Source organism: Gracilinanus agilis, chromosome 3, assembly GCF_016433145.1.
Source record: "Gracilinanus agilis isolate LMUSP501 chromosome 3, AgileGrace, whole genome shotgun sequence".
Lineage (NCBI taxonomy): Eukaryota > Metazoa > Chordata > Mammalia > Didelphimorphia > Didelphidae > Gracilinanus > Gracilinanus agilis.
Genome location: NC_058132.1, coordinates 429,599,209 through 429,614,632, shown reverse-complemented (window position 1 = coordinate 429,614,632; position 15,424 = coordinate 429,599,209). Strand labels below are relative to the sequence as shown.

Sequence of the window (15,424 nt, the reverse complement as noted above, 5' to 3'; positions counted from 1 at the left end):
AGAGAGAGAGAGAGAGAGAGAGAGAGAGAGAGAGAGAGAGAGAAAGAGAGAGAGAGAGAGAAAGAGAGAGAGACATAGATAGATAGATAGATTTTTGCATTTACTATCTCTCTCCTTTACAATATAACCTTCTTGAGGACAGGAACTGCTCTTGCCCTTTCTTTGTATCCCTATTTCTTTGCACAAGAGATAAACCTATAGAGATTTGGATAGGCCCAATTTGAACCAAGATCTTCAAGACTGAATTTCTAGTCTTTCTGTCATGTATGACTTCTAAACATCTATGTAACCTTCTTCAAATAAATATATATCCAGCATGTAGAAAATATCATCATGCCCTTAGATCCATTTTTTTCTTCAATTATTTTAGCACTACAACCTATCCAGTTTTCCACAAGAAAAAGAAATGGAAACCCAGGATTTTCAGATTATAAGCAGTTTTCTTCCATTTGAAGTATTTTCACATACTTTAGTAAATCAAGTCAAATATAAATGAATTTTAAGACTCTCTGTAACATATGTGCTTATCAAAATGCATAGGACAATCCACTAATATACCTATATTATTCCAGATTCAATGTAACCCATTGTTTTACATATGTCTTCCATAAGCTATTGCTCAAAAATAATTGGGATAAAGAGAGACAATAAAAAAAAACCAAAAATTAAGATATAGATAGGTAACTAGGGTTTATTTTCTTCTTTTGTTCAATAAACCAACTAAGTAAATAAATAACTTGTCCTAGTGAAGGGATAAGTGAAATGCTCTGATAGATAAATCACTCAATCATGGATATGACCTGAGATTCTGAAAGGCTGTACTAGTCAAGAGTAGTGACAGACAGGTTAGATAAAGTTAGTAATACTTCAACTATGGGTCCAGAGAGAATGTATATGAGTTGTCCAAGATTAGCCTATTTAAATTCAGTATGTCTTATCACCAAATTGACTGAAGGGTGATGTTTTATTTTCATCCACAGCAACTCTCAAAAACCATCTTCTAAAATGTAGAGACTATAATCTGCATTGATGAAAGTAGCATCTATACTAATGAAATCAAAATTTCCCAGATGACAGCTGATTTTACTGATTTTGTTGCTAAATTGACTTCTTGGCAATGAATAGACTATACAATGGATAGGCTATATAAACTGCAAGTGGTAAGTGACACTTGCCTTATCAATATATTACTTTGTATTATTCCTGGTTTAATATTAGATAGCTTTATCATTAATTGAATTGATTTTTCTATCTGAAATAAGGAGATGTAGAATTGATGCAACATTTAATGAAACTGAAACTATCCAGCCTGCAATAACTAGCTAATAAAAACACTAAATTTATTATTTTATATATTTTTATATAGATTTTATGATTCTTATGAAGGAAGTTGATCTAGTTATATTATATAGTTGTATTCTATAGCTTGGGAATTTATTTTTTTATTTAATAGAATTTATTCTCAATACTTCAGTCCCTTTCTTCCCTGCCCACACAGAAGGTATCACTTAACTCCCCCACATATATATATATGCCTATATATACATATTATATATATATATACACACATATACACATGGTCTTTCATGTTTATATTTTTCAATACATTCTCTGGAGGTGGACATTCACAAGTTATTCAAATATTAATTCTGTAACTGTATATAGTGTCCTCTTGGTTCTACTTATCTCAGTCTTCATTACTTCATGTAGATCTTTCCAAGTTTTTTTAATTAACCTGCTCATCATTTTTTATAGCACAATAATATTCCATCACAATCATATATCTTGGTTTGTTCAGCTATTCCCCAAACTCCCCTTCCTGGGAAGCAGGTATTATGTTCCTTGTTCTTCTAATTGGCTTGTGATATATTCTTTTATATTTAGGACATATATCCATTTTTATCTTGTCTTACCAATTGGCATAAAATATAGCTCTATACCTTGTCTCTGCTGAACTACTTTCCAGTTGTCCCAGAAATTTTTACCAATTAGGTGTTCTTATCTCAAAAACTTAGATCTATACTTTTACCAATATTATTTTATTATTGTTTGTTTTTGTCTGTTCTGTTCCACTAATCTACTTTTCTATTTCTTAGCTAGTACCAGACAGTTTTGAACATTGCTTCTTTATATTACAATTTAAAATCTGGTACTGCTAGACCTCCATCTTTTATGGGTTTTTTTTTATTAATTCATTTGATATTTTTGATCTTTTGTTCTTCCAAATGAATTTTGTTATTTTTTTCCAGATGATAAAATAACTTTTTTGTTAATTTAATTGGAATGGCATTGAATAAAATAGATTAGGTAGTACTGTCATTTTAATTATGTTACCTCTGACCACCAATGAACAATTAATATTTCTCTAGTTATTTATATCTAACTTTATTTATATAAAGTGTTATAATTCTGTTCATGTAATTCCTGGTTTGTTTTTGCAGGTATACTCCCAGGCATTTTATTCTATCTGTGATTATTTTAAATGATATATCTCAATTAAATGACCACAAAATTATTTTATCATCTGGAAAAAATAGCAAGATTCATTGCACTCCCATCTTCATTTTTAAAAAATTTTTTTATCTTTGAAAATTTTGTTTAATTAATAAATTTAGGATATTTTCCCATGGTTACAAGATTCATGTTCTTTCTCTCCCCTCTCCCCACCCCCTTCCCATAGCCAACTCGCAATTCCACTGAGTTTTACATGTGCCATTGATCAAGGTCTATTTCCATACTATTGATATTTGCACTAGGGTGATCAATTAGAGTCAATATCCCCAATCATTTCCCCATCAACCCATGTGATAAAGCAATTGTTTTTCTTCTGTGTTTCCACTCCTAGAGTTCTTCCTCTGAATGTGGATAGTGTTCTTTCTCATAAGCCGCTCCAAGTCATCCCGGATCATTGCATTGCTGATAGTAGAGAAGTCCCTTACATTGTACCACAGTGTATCAGCCTCTATATGGTTTTCCTGGTTCTGCTCCTTTCACTCTGCATCAGTTCCTGGAGGTTGTTCCAGTTCATTCCTCCAGTTCATTATTCCTTTGAGCACAATAGTATTCCATCATCAACAGATGCCACAATTTGTTCAACCATTCCCCAAATGAAGGGCATCCCCTCATTTTCCAATTTTTTTGCCACCACAGTGAGTGAGACTATAAATATTTTTGTACAAGTCTTTTTCCCTATGTTCTCTTTGGGGTAAAAACCCAGCAGTGGTATGGCTAGGTCAAAAGGTAGATAGTCTTTTAAAGCCCTTTGTGCATAGTTCCAAATTGCCATCCAAAATGGTTGGATCAATTCACAACTCCACCAGCAATGCATTAAGGTCCCAATTTTGCTACATCCCCTCCAACATTCATTACTTTGCTTTGTTGTTGTTTTAGCCACTCTGCTAGGTGTGAGATGGTACCTCAGATTTTGTTTTGATTTGCATTTCTCTAATTACAAGAGATTTAGAACACTTTTTCATGTGCTTATTAATAGTTTTGATTTCTTTATCTGAAAATTTCCTATTCATGTCCCTTGCCCATCTTTTTTAAATAGATCTTTACAGAAATAAGAAGTGGTTTATTTATTTCTCTGCTTAGGTTGCTAACATAAATTGGTAAAGGGAGCTTTCTTACCCCAGAGATCTCTATACCAGTGAAATCACAGGTCCAGTTCCTATTCCTATTCTGTACGATGTTTCTTACTTCCCTCTTTGTCCCTCTCATTTAAAAAGACTAAATAACGAAACATCCACAAACATTTGAGCTCTTTGAGTTAAAGCTGAAGTTTGAGCTTTAGCTTAATTTGATTCTTTTTCAAATTTGTGAAACAAGTTTAATCTTTTTAGACTAAATTCTGTAATTCTTCACCTAGATTTCTAATTAAATGTTCTCAGTACTCTGTTTAGAGTTGCCTGTTCTCTGCATTCCTCTTGATTAGTAGGAAAGAATCAATGCAAATTGATCCAATTTGTAGAACACAACTCTCATATTGATAGTAATTTATATTCATTTGCTTTGCCCTAATCTTTTATTAATAGTCATCTTCAAAATGTCAATTCATTCTGTTGCTAAAAAAACTCTGCAGTGTGATATATACAAATGATCATTAGGTCATAGATTTAAATTTAAAAGGGAACTTAGAGATCATCTGTTTCAATCTCTCATTTTATAGTGGAGGAAACTGAGGCCAAGGAAGATGACATGTCCAAGATCACAGAGTTACTAGGAAAGTAAAAATTTGAACCCAGGTCCTCTGTATCTAAATCCAGTTTTCTTTCCCCTCTGCTATATTAATAATATAAATGTACCAAAGAAATAATTTAAATGCAGACTATTTTGCCAAAGAATAAAGCCAAAGAAAAAAGATTTGTATCTATGTTATATATAAATATGTATCCATGTGCACATGTATATCTTTATATAACTATATAAAATAAATATGTAGACTGAAGTTTGAAAATAACAATAAAATAATCATCTTAAATGGTATTTTTAAAATAAAAAAGACTGTCTCAATTAATTATACTAGTTAATATGAGTTTTCATGTTATTCAAATCCATACTATTCAGAGTTATAATTTTAAGTTTAATAATATCATTGGTTCCAACCCAATAGAAATATGCAGTGCAAAATCAAATAATATGACCACTTTATAGGATTCATCAGCCAAACTAATGGAGATCTCACTGCAAATGTCCTACTTAAAATGTTCTTTTTTTTTTTTTTTGAGATGGGGGATTTAAGGATTGAGTTGTTAGTTTTTTAAGTCTGAATCTAGAATATTGTCCTGAAGGAAAAGTGTATTTATGCACCTCATAAAGCCACCAAATGTTAGATGTGCAAAGGATCATTTAGACCAACCCCTTTATTTTACAGATAAGAAAATTGAAGGCAGAAAGGTTAACTGACCCAAGATAGTAATAGAGGTTCTCTTTGCTGTTTTGATCAAATAGCTATAATTAGCATTTATTAGGAGCAGTCCAATTTATTTTTAACATACTGTAGAAAGCCTCAAGAAATATATCTGCATAAATGTAGCAAAGTCACAAATTGACATATCCTAAATGTGATAGAATATAGAGAATTTGGAAGATAGAGAATATAGAGAAAAGTTATATTGTTTTTAGGCTTTATGGATAATAATGTTTAGTTTGATTAGATTTCTTTTAAGTTTTAGCACATGAACAGATAATCATCTGGTTTAGATTTCAAACATTTGCAATATAGCATCTCATGCTCTAGGCTGCTATGAGGATCCTTTGCAGATATCTTTCAGAAAACATCACCACCAATTTGCTACTATCTGAGTAACTGAGGCAATTGAAGTTTATGTCCAGATCTAAAGGGCCTAAAAAGGGGAGACCTTAAAGTTTATAATCACCTACATTCAGCAGCAGACTTCAGTATGTAAATTGATACCCTACCTGGACCCATTTTCCAATGGTCATCATATTTCCATTCCCTTTAAATCTCACAAACCCCATAATACTTAATCTACTATTGTTGAAGAACTATCTCTTTGTCCTTATCCAGCCTTTCTATCCCTCTTTTCCATCTACTTCAAACTTAAAACCATCCCGAAGTTACACACGAGATCTACCTAGCCCTTCCATTATACCCCCTTGAAATTCCACTGCATAATTAAAAAGCTTCCTTTCCTTTTAGACTTCTTGATCTTTCTCTGATTTTATCTTTTGCTATTCCCTGAGACATGGCTCCTGCCACATGGCTTCCAGCCTCTCCAGTACAGGCTATATCATCTTTTGTATCCATAAATAACTTGTCACAATGTGATATTCAGAATATTTCTTGATTCCCAGTGCCAATTCCATATTTTCTTTCTATTTCTATCACTTCAGAATCCTCTCTTTTGTTTTTTGGTAAGGTTGACTATCAAAATTTAGAATCCAATCCAGATCACGGTAACCATTATCGATTTGGAGTCAAAGGCATTCTCTCACCTTTCTAAATAAGTTCAATATTTAGCTCAAAATTTCTCTCTCTATCCTTCAGTCTAGGGGATTTCAACATACATGTTGTCAATTTCTCATATATCTTAATTTCCCAGTTCCTCAAATAACTCAATTCCTTTTGACCTAATCCTTTACTCCTTGGCTACATGCCCAGATAAGCATAATCTTATCTTATAACTTTATGCAAATCATAACCTTACTCATAGTCATACAGTCCATGTGTTCTACTTCCATGGCTAATGATTCTGCTATTTTCATTATTTTTCAATTATATTAGTTCTAAAGTCTAACCCAGAGGTATAAATAACTTTGGTGTGTTTAGGACCTGGTAAAAGTAATAAATTCCCAAAGTCTTCTTGACTAAGAATGATCCAAGACATTTTGCTGTCAACTTTTTACTTATCCATTCAGGCTGGTCAAGACTGAATTCTAAAATTTGGCCACACCAAGACAAAGTATGCACATTATAGTGAATTGAATACTGAATAAATTTTTGACTCCTTAAAGTCAACTATCTGTTATCTAATGTCCACAAGCGCTATCAGCATTTTCTCTAACTAAAGGCAAAGTAAACCCATAGAGTTCATCTATAATCCACATGTAATGAGTCAAATTTTAATTTGAGCTGCTGCTATTATTTGCTTGGTAGTCAATAGTGGGAAGAACCAAAGAAACTAGAAAAATGGGGAAAAGAAAGCATGTTCAGTTTTCATCAATAAAAATAATAAGAATTGTAATGCTTTTATGCAACACTAAAAAAGAATTTATCTTATATACTTGTGTAAATAGCTCATAGAACACTGAATATAAAAGAATATTGCTTTTACAAGGGAACAATTTGTCCTGGTACTGTTCTTTTCTGAGTCCCTTTCAAATAGATGAAAAGAATTACAATAAAATCATCACTGTCATTTCCATAATTGTATGCCACTTTAAATCTTACAAAATGCTTCACATATATTATCACATTTAGTACTAAAAACAACTCCAATACATATGTTATTATAGTAATAGTACATATATTATTGTATGTTATATCATTACATGTTACAGTACATATATTATTATAGTAATTTTACTAGCTTAAAAAACTGAGAAACACAAAGAAATTAAATGGCTTGCCCAGAATCATGAAGCTAACAAAGTAAATAATGTAATTGGTTTCAAAACTAGGATTTCTCATTACAAATTCATTACTCTTCTCCCTAGACCACAGCAGTCTCCATGAAGTATAGTGTGCCTGGTGGGCTGAATGACAATGTTAGCACATGCAAGTTATTTCATGAATACTCATTGATTACTGCTCCTTCTTCCTTGGTTCCCTTTTTCAAACTATGATCGGGAAAAACTTCTAAATTGTTAGGGACAGATGAGGAACTGGAGGAGAAAAGTCCAGTTCTTAGTGGTCTACAAAATTTGAATATCTTAATTAATTTAGCTATTACCTACCTGTTCCACTATTGCTACAACTTCCTTATCCTTAATTATAATAGTTTGACAGTAAATATAATGAAAGAATGTAGGGAAAATGTTTGTCTTTGATTATATTTTTAAATTCCACGAACTTATTTAGTATACTTAGTAATTATGAATTTTACTATTTATTTAGATAATTTGAAGTTTAAAAATCCACATATTGTAAATTGTGCAAAATGGTTTAAAACTTGCATTTTCTTATATTCTTTAATTTCAATTTTTAAAAATGATTAATCACTGTAAAACACAGTATGCCAAAGTGGAGATAGATAGATAGATAGATAGATAGATAGATAGATAGATAGATAGATAGATAGATAGATAGAAAGATGCCATATATTCACTTTTAAATGTCAAATTCCTGTGTAAATTTACTGTTTGTTTGCTCCCTTAAAAGTACACATTCAAATCAACATCTGCCATTTGTCTTTTTAAACCAAATTCTTGTCTGGGTAGTCTGCCTAAGCAAGAATACTTCATTAGTGCCATAACTACACCAGTGAACCCTGGTTATCTGACCTGAAAACCCTGACAACTAAGCACATGCAAAAAAAAAATAATAATCCATTTCATTTTCCATTACTGATGTGATTTAAAACTCTAATTCAATGAACACATGCATAGAAATAAATTACTCATCTAAAGGAGCAGAACATTGACTCCTCTCTGCACTGCTTGAGGAGAGTTTTTCAGGACAAACATGATGTTTTACTATTATTGAGATTAAAAAAAGAATAGACTAATATATAAAATAAAATATATTTTTCTTGGTGTCTGCACTAAATACAGATACAAATTTCTTTTTTTTAGTTATTCTTTACATTAAGTAAATTATGTGACAAGGAGATGGAGATACTGACTAGCAAGAGTATAGTAAGTGGATTTAGTGAATAGCATGCTTCATTTTCTTCTGAATACATGAAAAGATTATTTAAGTGGCTTAACGAGTAAACCAAGGTTTACAAGGACCATTTAAAAATTGAATAGTATTAGTTATTTAATCTTTGAACCCAAAATGCATGTCTTTTTTGATGCTTTTAGAGATGCATTAACTAGTTATACACCCTGCCTTGTTGAAAGGAATCATTTCTTCCACAGGGAACAGCTGTGCTTTCTTCATGCTTCTACTAGTTTAGAAATCCTAGTTAGATATTGTATAAAGTAACATTACAAGTTGTTTCTCATTATTTATGATCAACTATTTATCATGTAGTCCTCTTTTTAGTAAGATGTATGCTTGATTTTTTTTATCACATCTAAAACTGTTTTAATAATGTGCTAATTGTATTTATCTGGGATACTGTGGCTAATCATTGTGCACTAAATAAATATAGTTTTGGTAAGATTTCAGTTTATATGCTTTTTTTCATTCTGGATATTTGAAATTTTATTTCTTCTCTGAAATTTTAAGCAAGAAAATTAATTTGCAAGTACTCCAAACATACAAAAAAAGGAATGAGAAAAAGAAAATTGATTATTATCTTCTAGGAAACTTGAACACTATGATTTGATTATATCTGTTTACCCAAATTAATTCAAAGTTAAATGTAAAATGCATTAAGCCCAGGAAATGCCTGTTCTTTAAAATATTGAATCCTTGCCTTCTCAAAGATGTGATCTTGCCCTTTTCCTCCCTGCCTCTCAAAGAAGATATGTCACTGTTATCAACACTCCCTCTCATTTGACAAGACACTGTTTCACCCACACTTAGACCACTACCCCCTCCCTAAAAGAGGTAAAGTCCCCTGAGTCTGTAATTGCCAGGAGATGAAGCGATGATAGGGAGTGATCACAGTCAATAGCTTTGATTAACAATAAGGTAGAAAATTAGCAATGCTAGCATTCAGCTAGCCTTCCTTCTCTACTCCATATGTTCTCTACCGCCTGTGCTTACTGCTGCACAGGAGGCAGTCAGAGCCCTGCACAAGCTTTGAATTACAGCAATGGTGCAGTAAAAGACTATTAGGGAAATCTGAGGGTGAATAATAAAAGGCCTCAGAAATTGTAAATGATGGCACTGAAATTTTTAAAGAGTTTGATATGCCACAGGCGGTGTGAGGATGAAGTATGCTGTATGTTGTCTCTATGTGTTTTTCTGGTATATGTGGATTTACTTGTATCTGGACATATTGTGATCGAAATGGCAACCACTGTTACTACTGTGACCCCATCAGCAGCTCTGGTGTTGTTTCCGACAGACTCTGAAGACCTAGAGAGGGGGACGGACAACGGGACACCACTCCCCACCTCTGATAATGATGACAATTCGCTGGGCTACACAGGTAGAGTGTATCTTTCCAAAATATTAATAGTCTCATTTCTCTTCAAACTTCATCACTCATCAACCACCTGTATAAAATTATTTAACCATCCCCACAGCCAGAAACTGTGTTGTGGTAATCATGCTTTAAAATGCATCCAATAATCTGGAAATAATGATGCTAAAGAAAACAGTTTTGAAAAACTACAAATTGAAAGCTATGCTCATTCCTGGCATTTGTTTTTGCAACCTAAAAAACAAATGTTCATCAGGGTAAAGTTTTTTTATTACAAAAATTTTTGAGGAAATAGTAATTTGTAACAGATCATGTGAACTCTTTGTTTAATCTAGAGCAAATAAGAAAAAGGAAGTTTCTATTAAGTATCATTTGCCTTCAAAACAAAGTCATTTGTGCGTTTCTTATTTGTTACACTGCATACTAACATCTTAATATGTTTTCTTGCATGACTATTAAATGCATTCTTTAAATGATACAATATCCATAAACTTTTTTCTTAAATGAATGTGTATACAGAAATACACATATGTGCAGACATATACATAAATTAGCTGACTGAATACATTGAAAAAACTCAAATGTCTTTATAATGAACATGTATGAAAGTGATATGTTTACTTTTCTGTGAAGTGTTTTTCAGAGCAATGTTAAAAGTAAATGCTGACTAAGATAAATTTCAATTATTAATTAGTTATGTACAGAACATAAAATGTTATTAGTAACAAAGTGTATGATTCAGAAGTAACATCACAGTTCCATTGTAAGTAGCAAACCCTACTTATAACAAAATTACCCTGACATACTTTTCATAATTATTTCTTGGAATAGTTCTTCATATATTTGTTAGCAGTGAGATCATTGATATTATTATTGACATTGATATTATTATTATTATTCATATAATCACAAAAAAGTATTTAAAGTGAGAAACACAATTGATAAATTAAGGGAAAAAATTAACAATATTATAGGAACACCTTCATTTCCTTCATAGAAACATTATTCCAGTTTCTCTCTTTTTACCTCCCACTCTAGAGTTGAGGTTTGAATCACTTGATATCATATGTCAAATAAAGTATGAATTTAAGAAATAATTTTGTATTTCTTTGTATATACTTTTTTCTTTCCCACAAATATTACCATTTTCTCTCTCTGTTTTAGTTTTTCTCCAAAAACACAAAGTGATTCTTCATTTGGGCAATATATCCTGCAAATGTTCAATTAGAATCTTCAGAAGTTCTGAATTCCACTTCCTAATGCAATGATCATAAGATAGTTTCATATTAATACAAGTATGAATCAAAAACAATATTATTCTTTACACATATATATTTTGAATTTCCAATATATATTAGCTAAATCAAATTGTGTCCTATTCTGAATCTATATCATCTAGTCATACTCAAAATATTTGTTCTTTCTCTCTTATCAGATGTCTGCAAATTGCATATGGGTAAGGAACAGTAGAATTAAGACAACTTAAATATGTTTAAAAGTCTAAAAATATACTTTCCCATATTGCTAATTATCATTTTATCCTGATACTTTTTGTCACTGAACTTAATTCATTGAAATAGGATCACAGTTGTCAATAGTTCTAGTATTAAAAATATAAGAAATAGATCTATTCCTTCCAAGTAATGAACTTTTAAAACTGTCTATTCAATATTTAACCATGTGACTTACTTAAAACAAGGCCAATTTAATGCAGTGTAATTATAAAATAACTTTGTACATTACCCCATACCTGAGATAAGTAATTATTTATGAAAGGCTGATTGTAAAAAATGTTTATTGAGTTTATTCTATCATAGTCAATTTCCAATTATTCAGGGAATGATTTTTCCAGTGTGAGTTATCTATGCCCTGTATTTCTTCTCTTCTCTCTCCTAGTCTTAACTATTTTTTTCTCATTACAACATCCAAAATAATAAGTAGTAAAAGGAAACAGAGATCAAATTTAATTTTTTTTAGAACCTGGAGGAGTGGAGTGACCCCTTAGTTATAATAAAAAATACAGAATGGAATATGAGGTGATAGTGTTTTGTACAAGTTGTTAAATTTCAATTCCTTTGAGCAGAATTTCTATATTTTAAAAAATTCATTTTCATGAATCATTATCATTATGGCTAACTAATACAGTTTTAAAAACTGCTTCATGCATTGGCTGGTTCATTACCAACTTTAAATTTAAGCAGTTATAGCTTATATATAGAATATAGCAATATACTTACTGCTGCTATATTCATAGTGATTTATTAAACCATTCTTATTTTAAGTAAGGAAGTAACAACCATATATGTACCCATCGACTGCCAATCATCCCCAACCCTTGTCAATGAGCCTTTTTGTAGTCTGTACTACACAGAAAGTGTCAATTCAATTATTTCTGGGAATAGTCAAAAGAGTTCTCAAAGGAACTGAAATTTATAGAAATAGGATCACATTTGTCAATATTTCTAGCATTAAAAGTATAAGAAATAGATCTATTCCTTCCAAGTTAATGAACTTATAAAACTGTCTATTCAATAGTCTTCTATGTGACTTATTTAAAACAAGACCAATTTAATGCAGTGTAATTATAAAATAACCTTTTACATTACCCTGTAGCTGAGACAAGTAATTATTTATGAAAGGCCAATTGAGATCATTCTTGCTATCCTTCTCCCCCAAAGCTTCTACCATGATAGTTCATAAATTCAAAAGTCAGGAATAAAAGTTTCCCAGAAGTATCTTTACAAAATAAGACAAACATCCCTATTTAGGAAAACTTAACAATCCCAAAGAAACTGAAATGATTTTTAAGACTTTGCCAAATTCTGTATTCCCTCCCGTTAATTTTCCTTTTGATCTGATCACCGAGTGTGTTATTTTCACAAATTAGTTTTTCAGGACAACATATGCTATGGTAACCAAGCAAAATGTAACCAGAACTATCAAATTGATCCATTTAAATAAAATTCATAGGTCTCATAGCAAGCACATGGTTTCATAATGCCTTAAAGTCTTACATTATGGTATATACATGTCTCAATCAACAAATGTCGGCTTAGAAATTTAATTCTTCATTGCTTTTTCTCATAATTTTTCAGCAATATTAACAGCAATTTCATTAATATTTGTACCACGTCTGTATCTGGAAGGTTCAATAGAGAAGGAGAAATAATTATGAGGAGTAATTTTTTGGTGATTTAAAATAGAAAATAAAGATTGCCCTCTTCCCCATGTCCTTCCCCCAACACCATCACTGTAGAGAGCCAATTGGAGAAATAGGGTCAGGATAGGGCCTGTTATCTGGATTCCCTCCGTGACCAATCCAGGCTGAGGCAGTCTTTGTGTTTGGTCCTGGTCACCTGAGCCCTGAAAAGCTCTGGTACCAGCAGGTTGGTTAATCCAAAAACAACTTGACAGCTCCAAGAGGCTATTGGGAGTCATTTAGAGAAATAGAGTCTGTAATAGATACTTTATCTGGATCCCATTACAAAATCATTGGCAAGTAAAACTGTTTGTATGATTTTTTCTGCACTGCATGTCAGGTAGCAAACAGAATGGGCCATCTAAGGTAAAAATCTGAGACTCCTCTTTTGACTCATTTTTAGATCCCCACCTTTTTTTTTAAAGAAGTTATAGAGAGTGATCACGACTATCAGTTATAGAGATTTTAGAAACTACAAAAGATTCTGTTCAGATTTATAGATTATGGTAATCGACCATGTTTCTCTCTTTTGCTCTCAATACATCACCACCTTAGAAATATGGTATCCTGAAAAGTGAGTAGCATTAAAGTGCTGCATTAATACTGAATGATTGCACAGAGATTTCTAAGATGTATGTTATTCCTGAAGTGGATTTGTACTTTGTACTTTATCTAAAAGCAAGTAGCATATTTCCTAATCCATAGTATTTGCAGCTTCAGCTGCAAAAATAGATGACCTTTTGAATCATTATTTTATAGAGTCAAGATCAAGTTCCAAAAACCCCATAAAATCTACTATGCATTTAAGGAGTCTTTAAAAAAATACCACCACATTGATTATAGATTGTTGCTAGTGTATGTATTTTCATATATGGGGGGTATTTAAATACCTCAGATTTGTTTAAATGCAGGTACTATAGCTATGTTTTCTTTACTTCTTTGTTTTCTTTTTTATTTCTTTTGTGTTGAAAACTTTTGACAATGGGAAACAATTAAAAGCATATTGGGAAAGAAGGGAAATTTTAAGATAGAAAAGCTGGATTATCACACTGCCACTGAGGAAAAGTGTACACATAGTCTCAAAGTTGTCATCTTGTAGTATGCCTAACAATATCAGAATGAAGTGCCATAACCATAAAGCATTGTTACTGGAATCCTCTCTCTTTCATCCCTCCACCCCTGTGAAGGACAACATGGCTGGTAGTATGATAAAGCATTTGTCTTAGGGAAATCTATTGTCCTCCTCATATGCTTCATAGTAAACAGATATTTTAGGTTGGATTGTAATTTCTACTCATTCTGTATAGTACAAAGTCTTTAGAGTACCAAAGGGGGTGAAAGCAAATTGAATCCCTTGAAAAGAAAATAGCATAAAATTTATCTGATTATATGCTTTTTTATAAATATCAAGATGTCTTGATTATAGTTAATAACAATGATGCTTTATCATTGCACCTATATTTTCATACCTGTAAAGTATTGAAAATTAACCACTTTAAGGAATTTGGATTTTCTCTTCTGAAAGTAAAAACAAATTGACCTCAACTTGATTTTTTGTCATAAAACTGAAAAAGAAACATGTTAATAAAATCAAGTCCTAGATACAGAACAATAACTTTCTCTATAGAATATGATTTTAGTTGATACATTTCTTTGTCTAATTTAATGTCTGTTCTTTGTTCTTATATCTCTCAAAACTCAGTCATATAATACCCAATCCCAAACTATAATGAATATTTTAAGTCATTTGACAAAAGAAGCGTGCCAAAGTGAAAACCACCTTCACTTGATTTCAGTTTAAATTACTAAATTAATATTCCTTACAATGTAATTTTCTGCTGGATATCCTTATTAGTGGATAGACTCTCCCAAGGTTCATCAGAGAAATTTAGTTAAAGCAACCTCTATAATCACCTAGAACAACTCATATGTAAAAAGAATCCACACTATAGCATGACTGACTTGAGGCTTTCCAGTCTCTGTTTGAAGACTGATAATGAGAGAGAGCTAAAATCAGTCACAATGGCCCATTCCTCTTTTAGACAACTGTAATTATAATTATCTTCACATTTAACCTGAATTGGCCTCTTTGAAACTTGCATCAGTTGTTCCTGGTTCTACCTTCTAGACCAGTGATGGACAAACTTTTTAAAGAGGGGGCCAAAGAAAAGGAAATGCTCATCTGTCAGTCTGTTTCTAAGGCAACTCTTTAGAAGTTTCATTGTATTACAACCTTCTCATTGTACTTGTCAGATTAGGAATAATGTTGCGCAGCCAGATTGAGCATTTCAGGGTGCCACATCTGACCCACAGGCTGTAGTATGCCCATCACTGTTCTAGACCAAAAAATAAAACTCCTCTCTCTTTAACATATTAGCCCATTAATACTTGAAAGCAGGATGTTGACCTTTAGTCTTCTCTTCACTAGTCTAAATATCCCAGTACCCTACGTTGGACTCCACTGCCTAAAGGTCAGGCATGTTACATTTCATTTCTCCCCTAG

General features: G+C 31.9%; 1 protein-coding gene across 1 annotated transcript in view; it reads left to right on the top strand.

The window, feature by feature from the left end:
* ROBO1 (roundabout guidance receptor 1) overlaps window positions 1-15,424 on the top strand; it is a 1,014,586-nt gene that overhangs the window by 336,677 nt on the left and 662,485 nt on the right. The window contains exon 2 of the mRNA XM_044670323.1: window positions 9,645-9,728. Within this exon, the coding sequence (XP_044526258.1) occupies window positions 9,645-9,728 (84 nt within the window). The remainder of the gene's footprint in view (window positions 1-9,644; window positions 9,729-15,424) is intronic.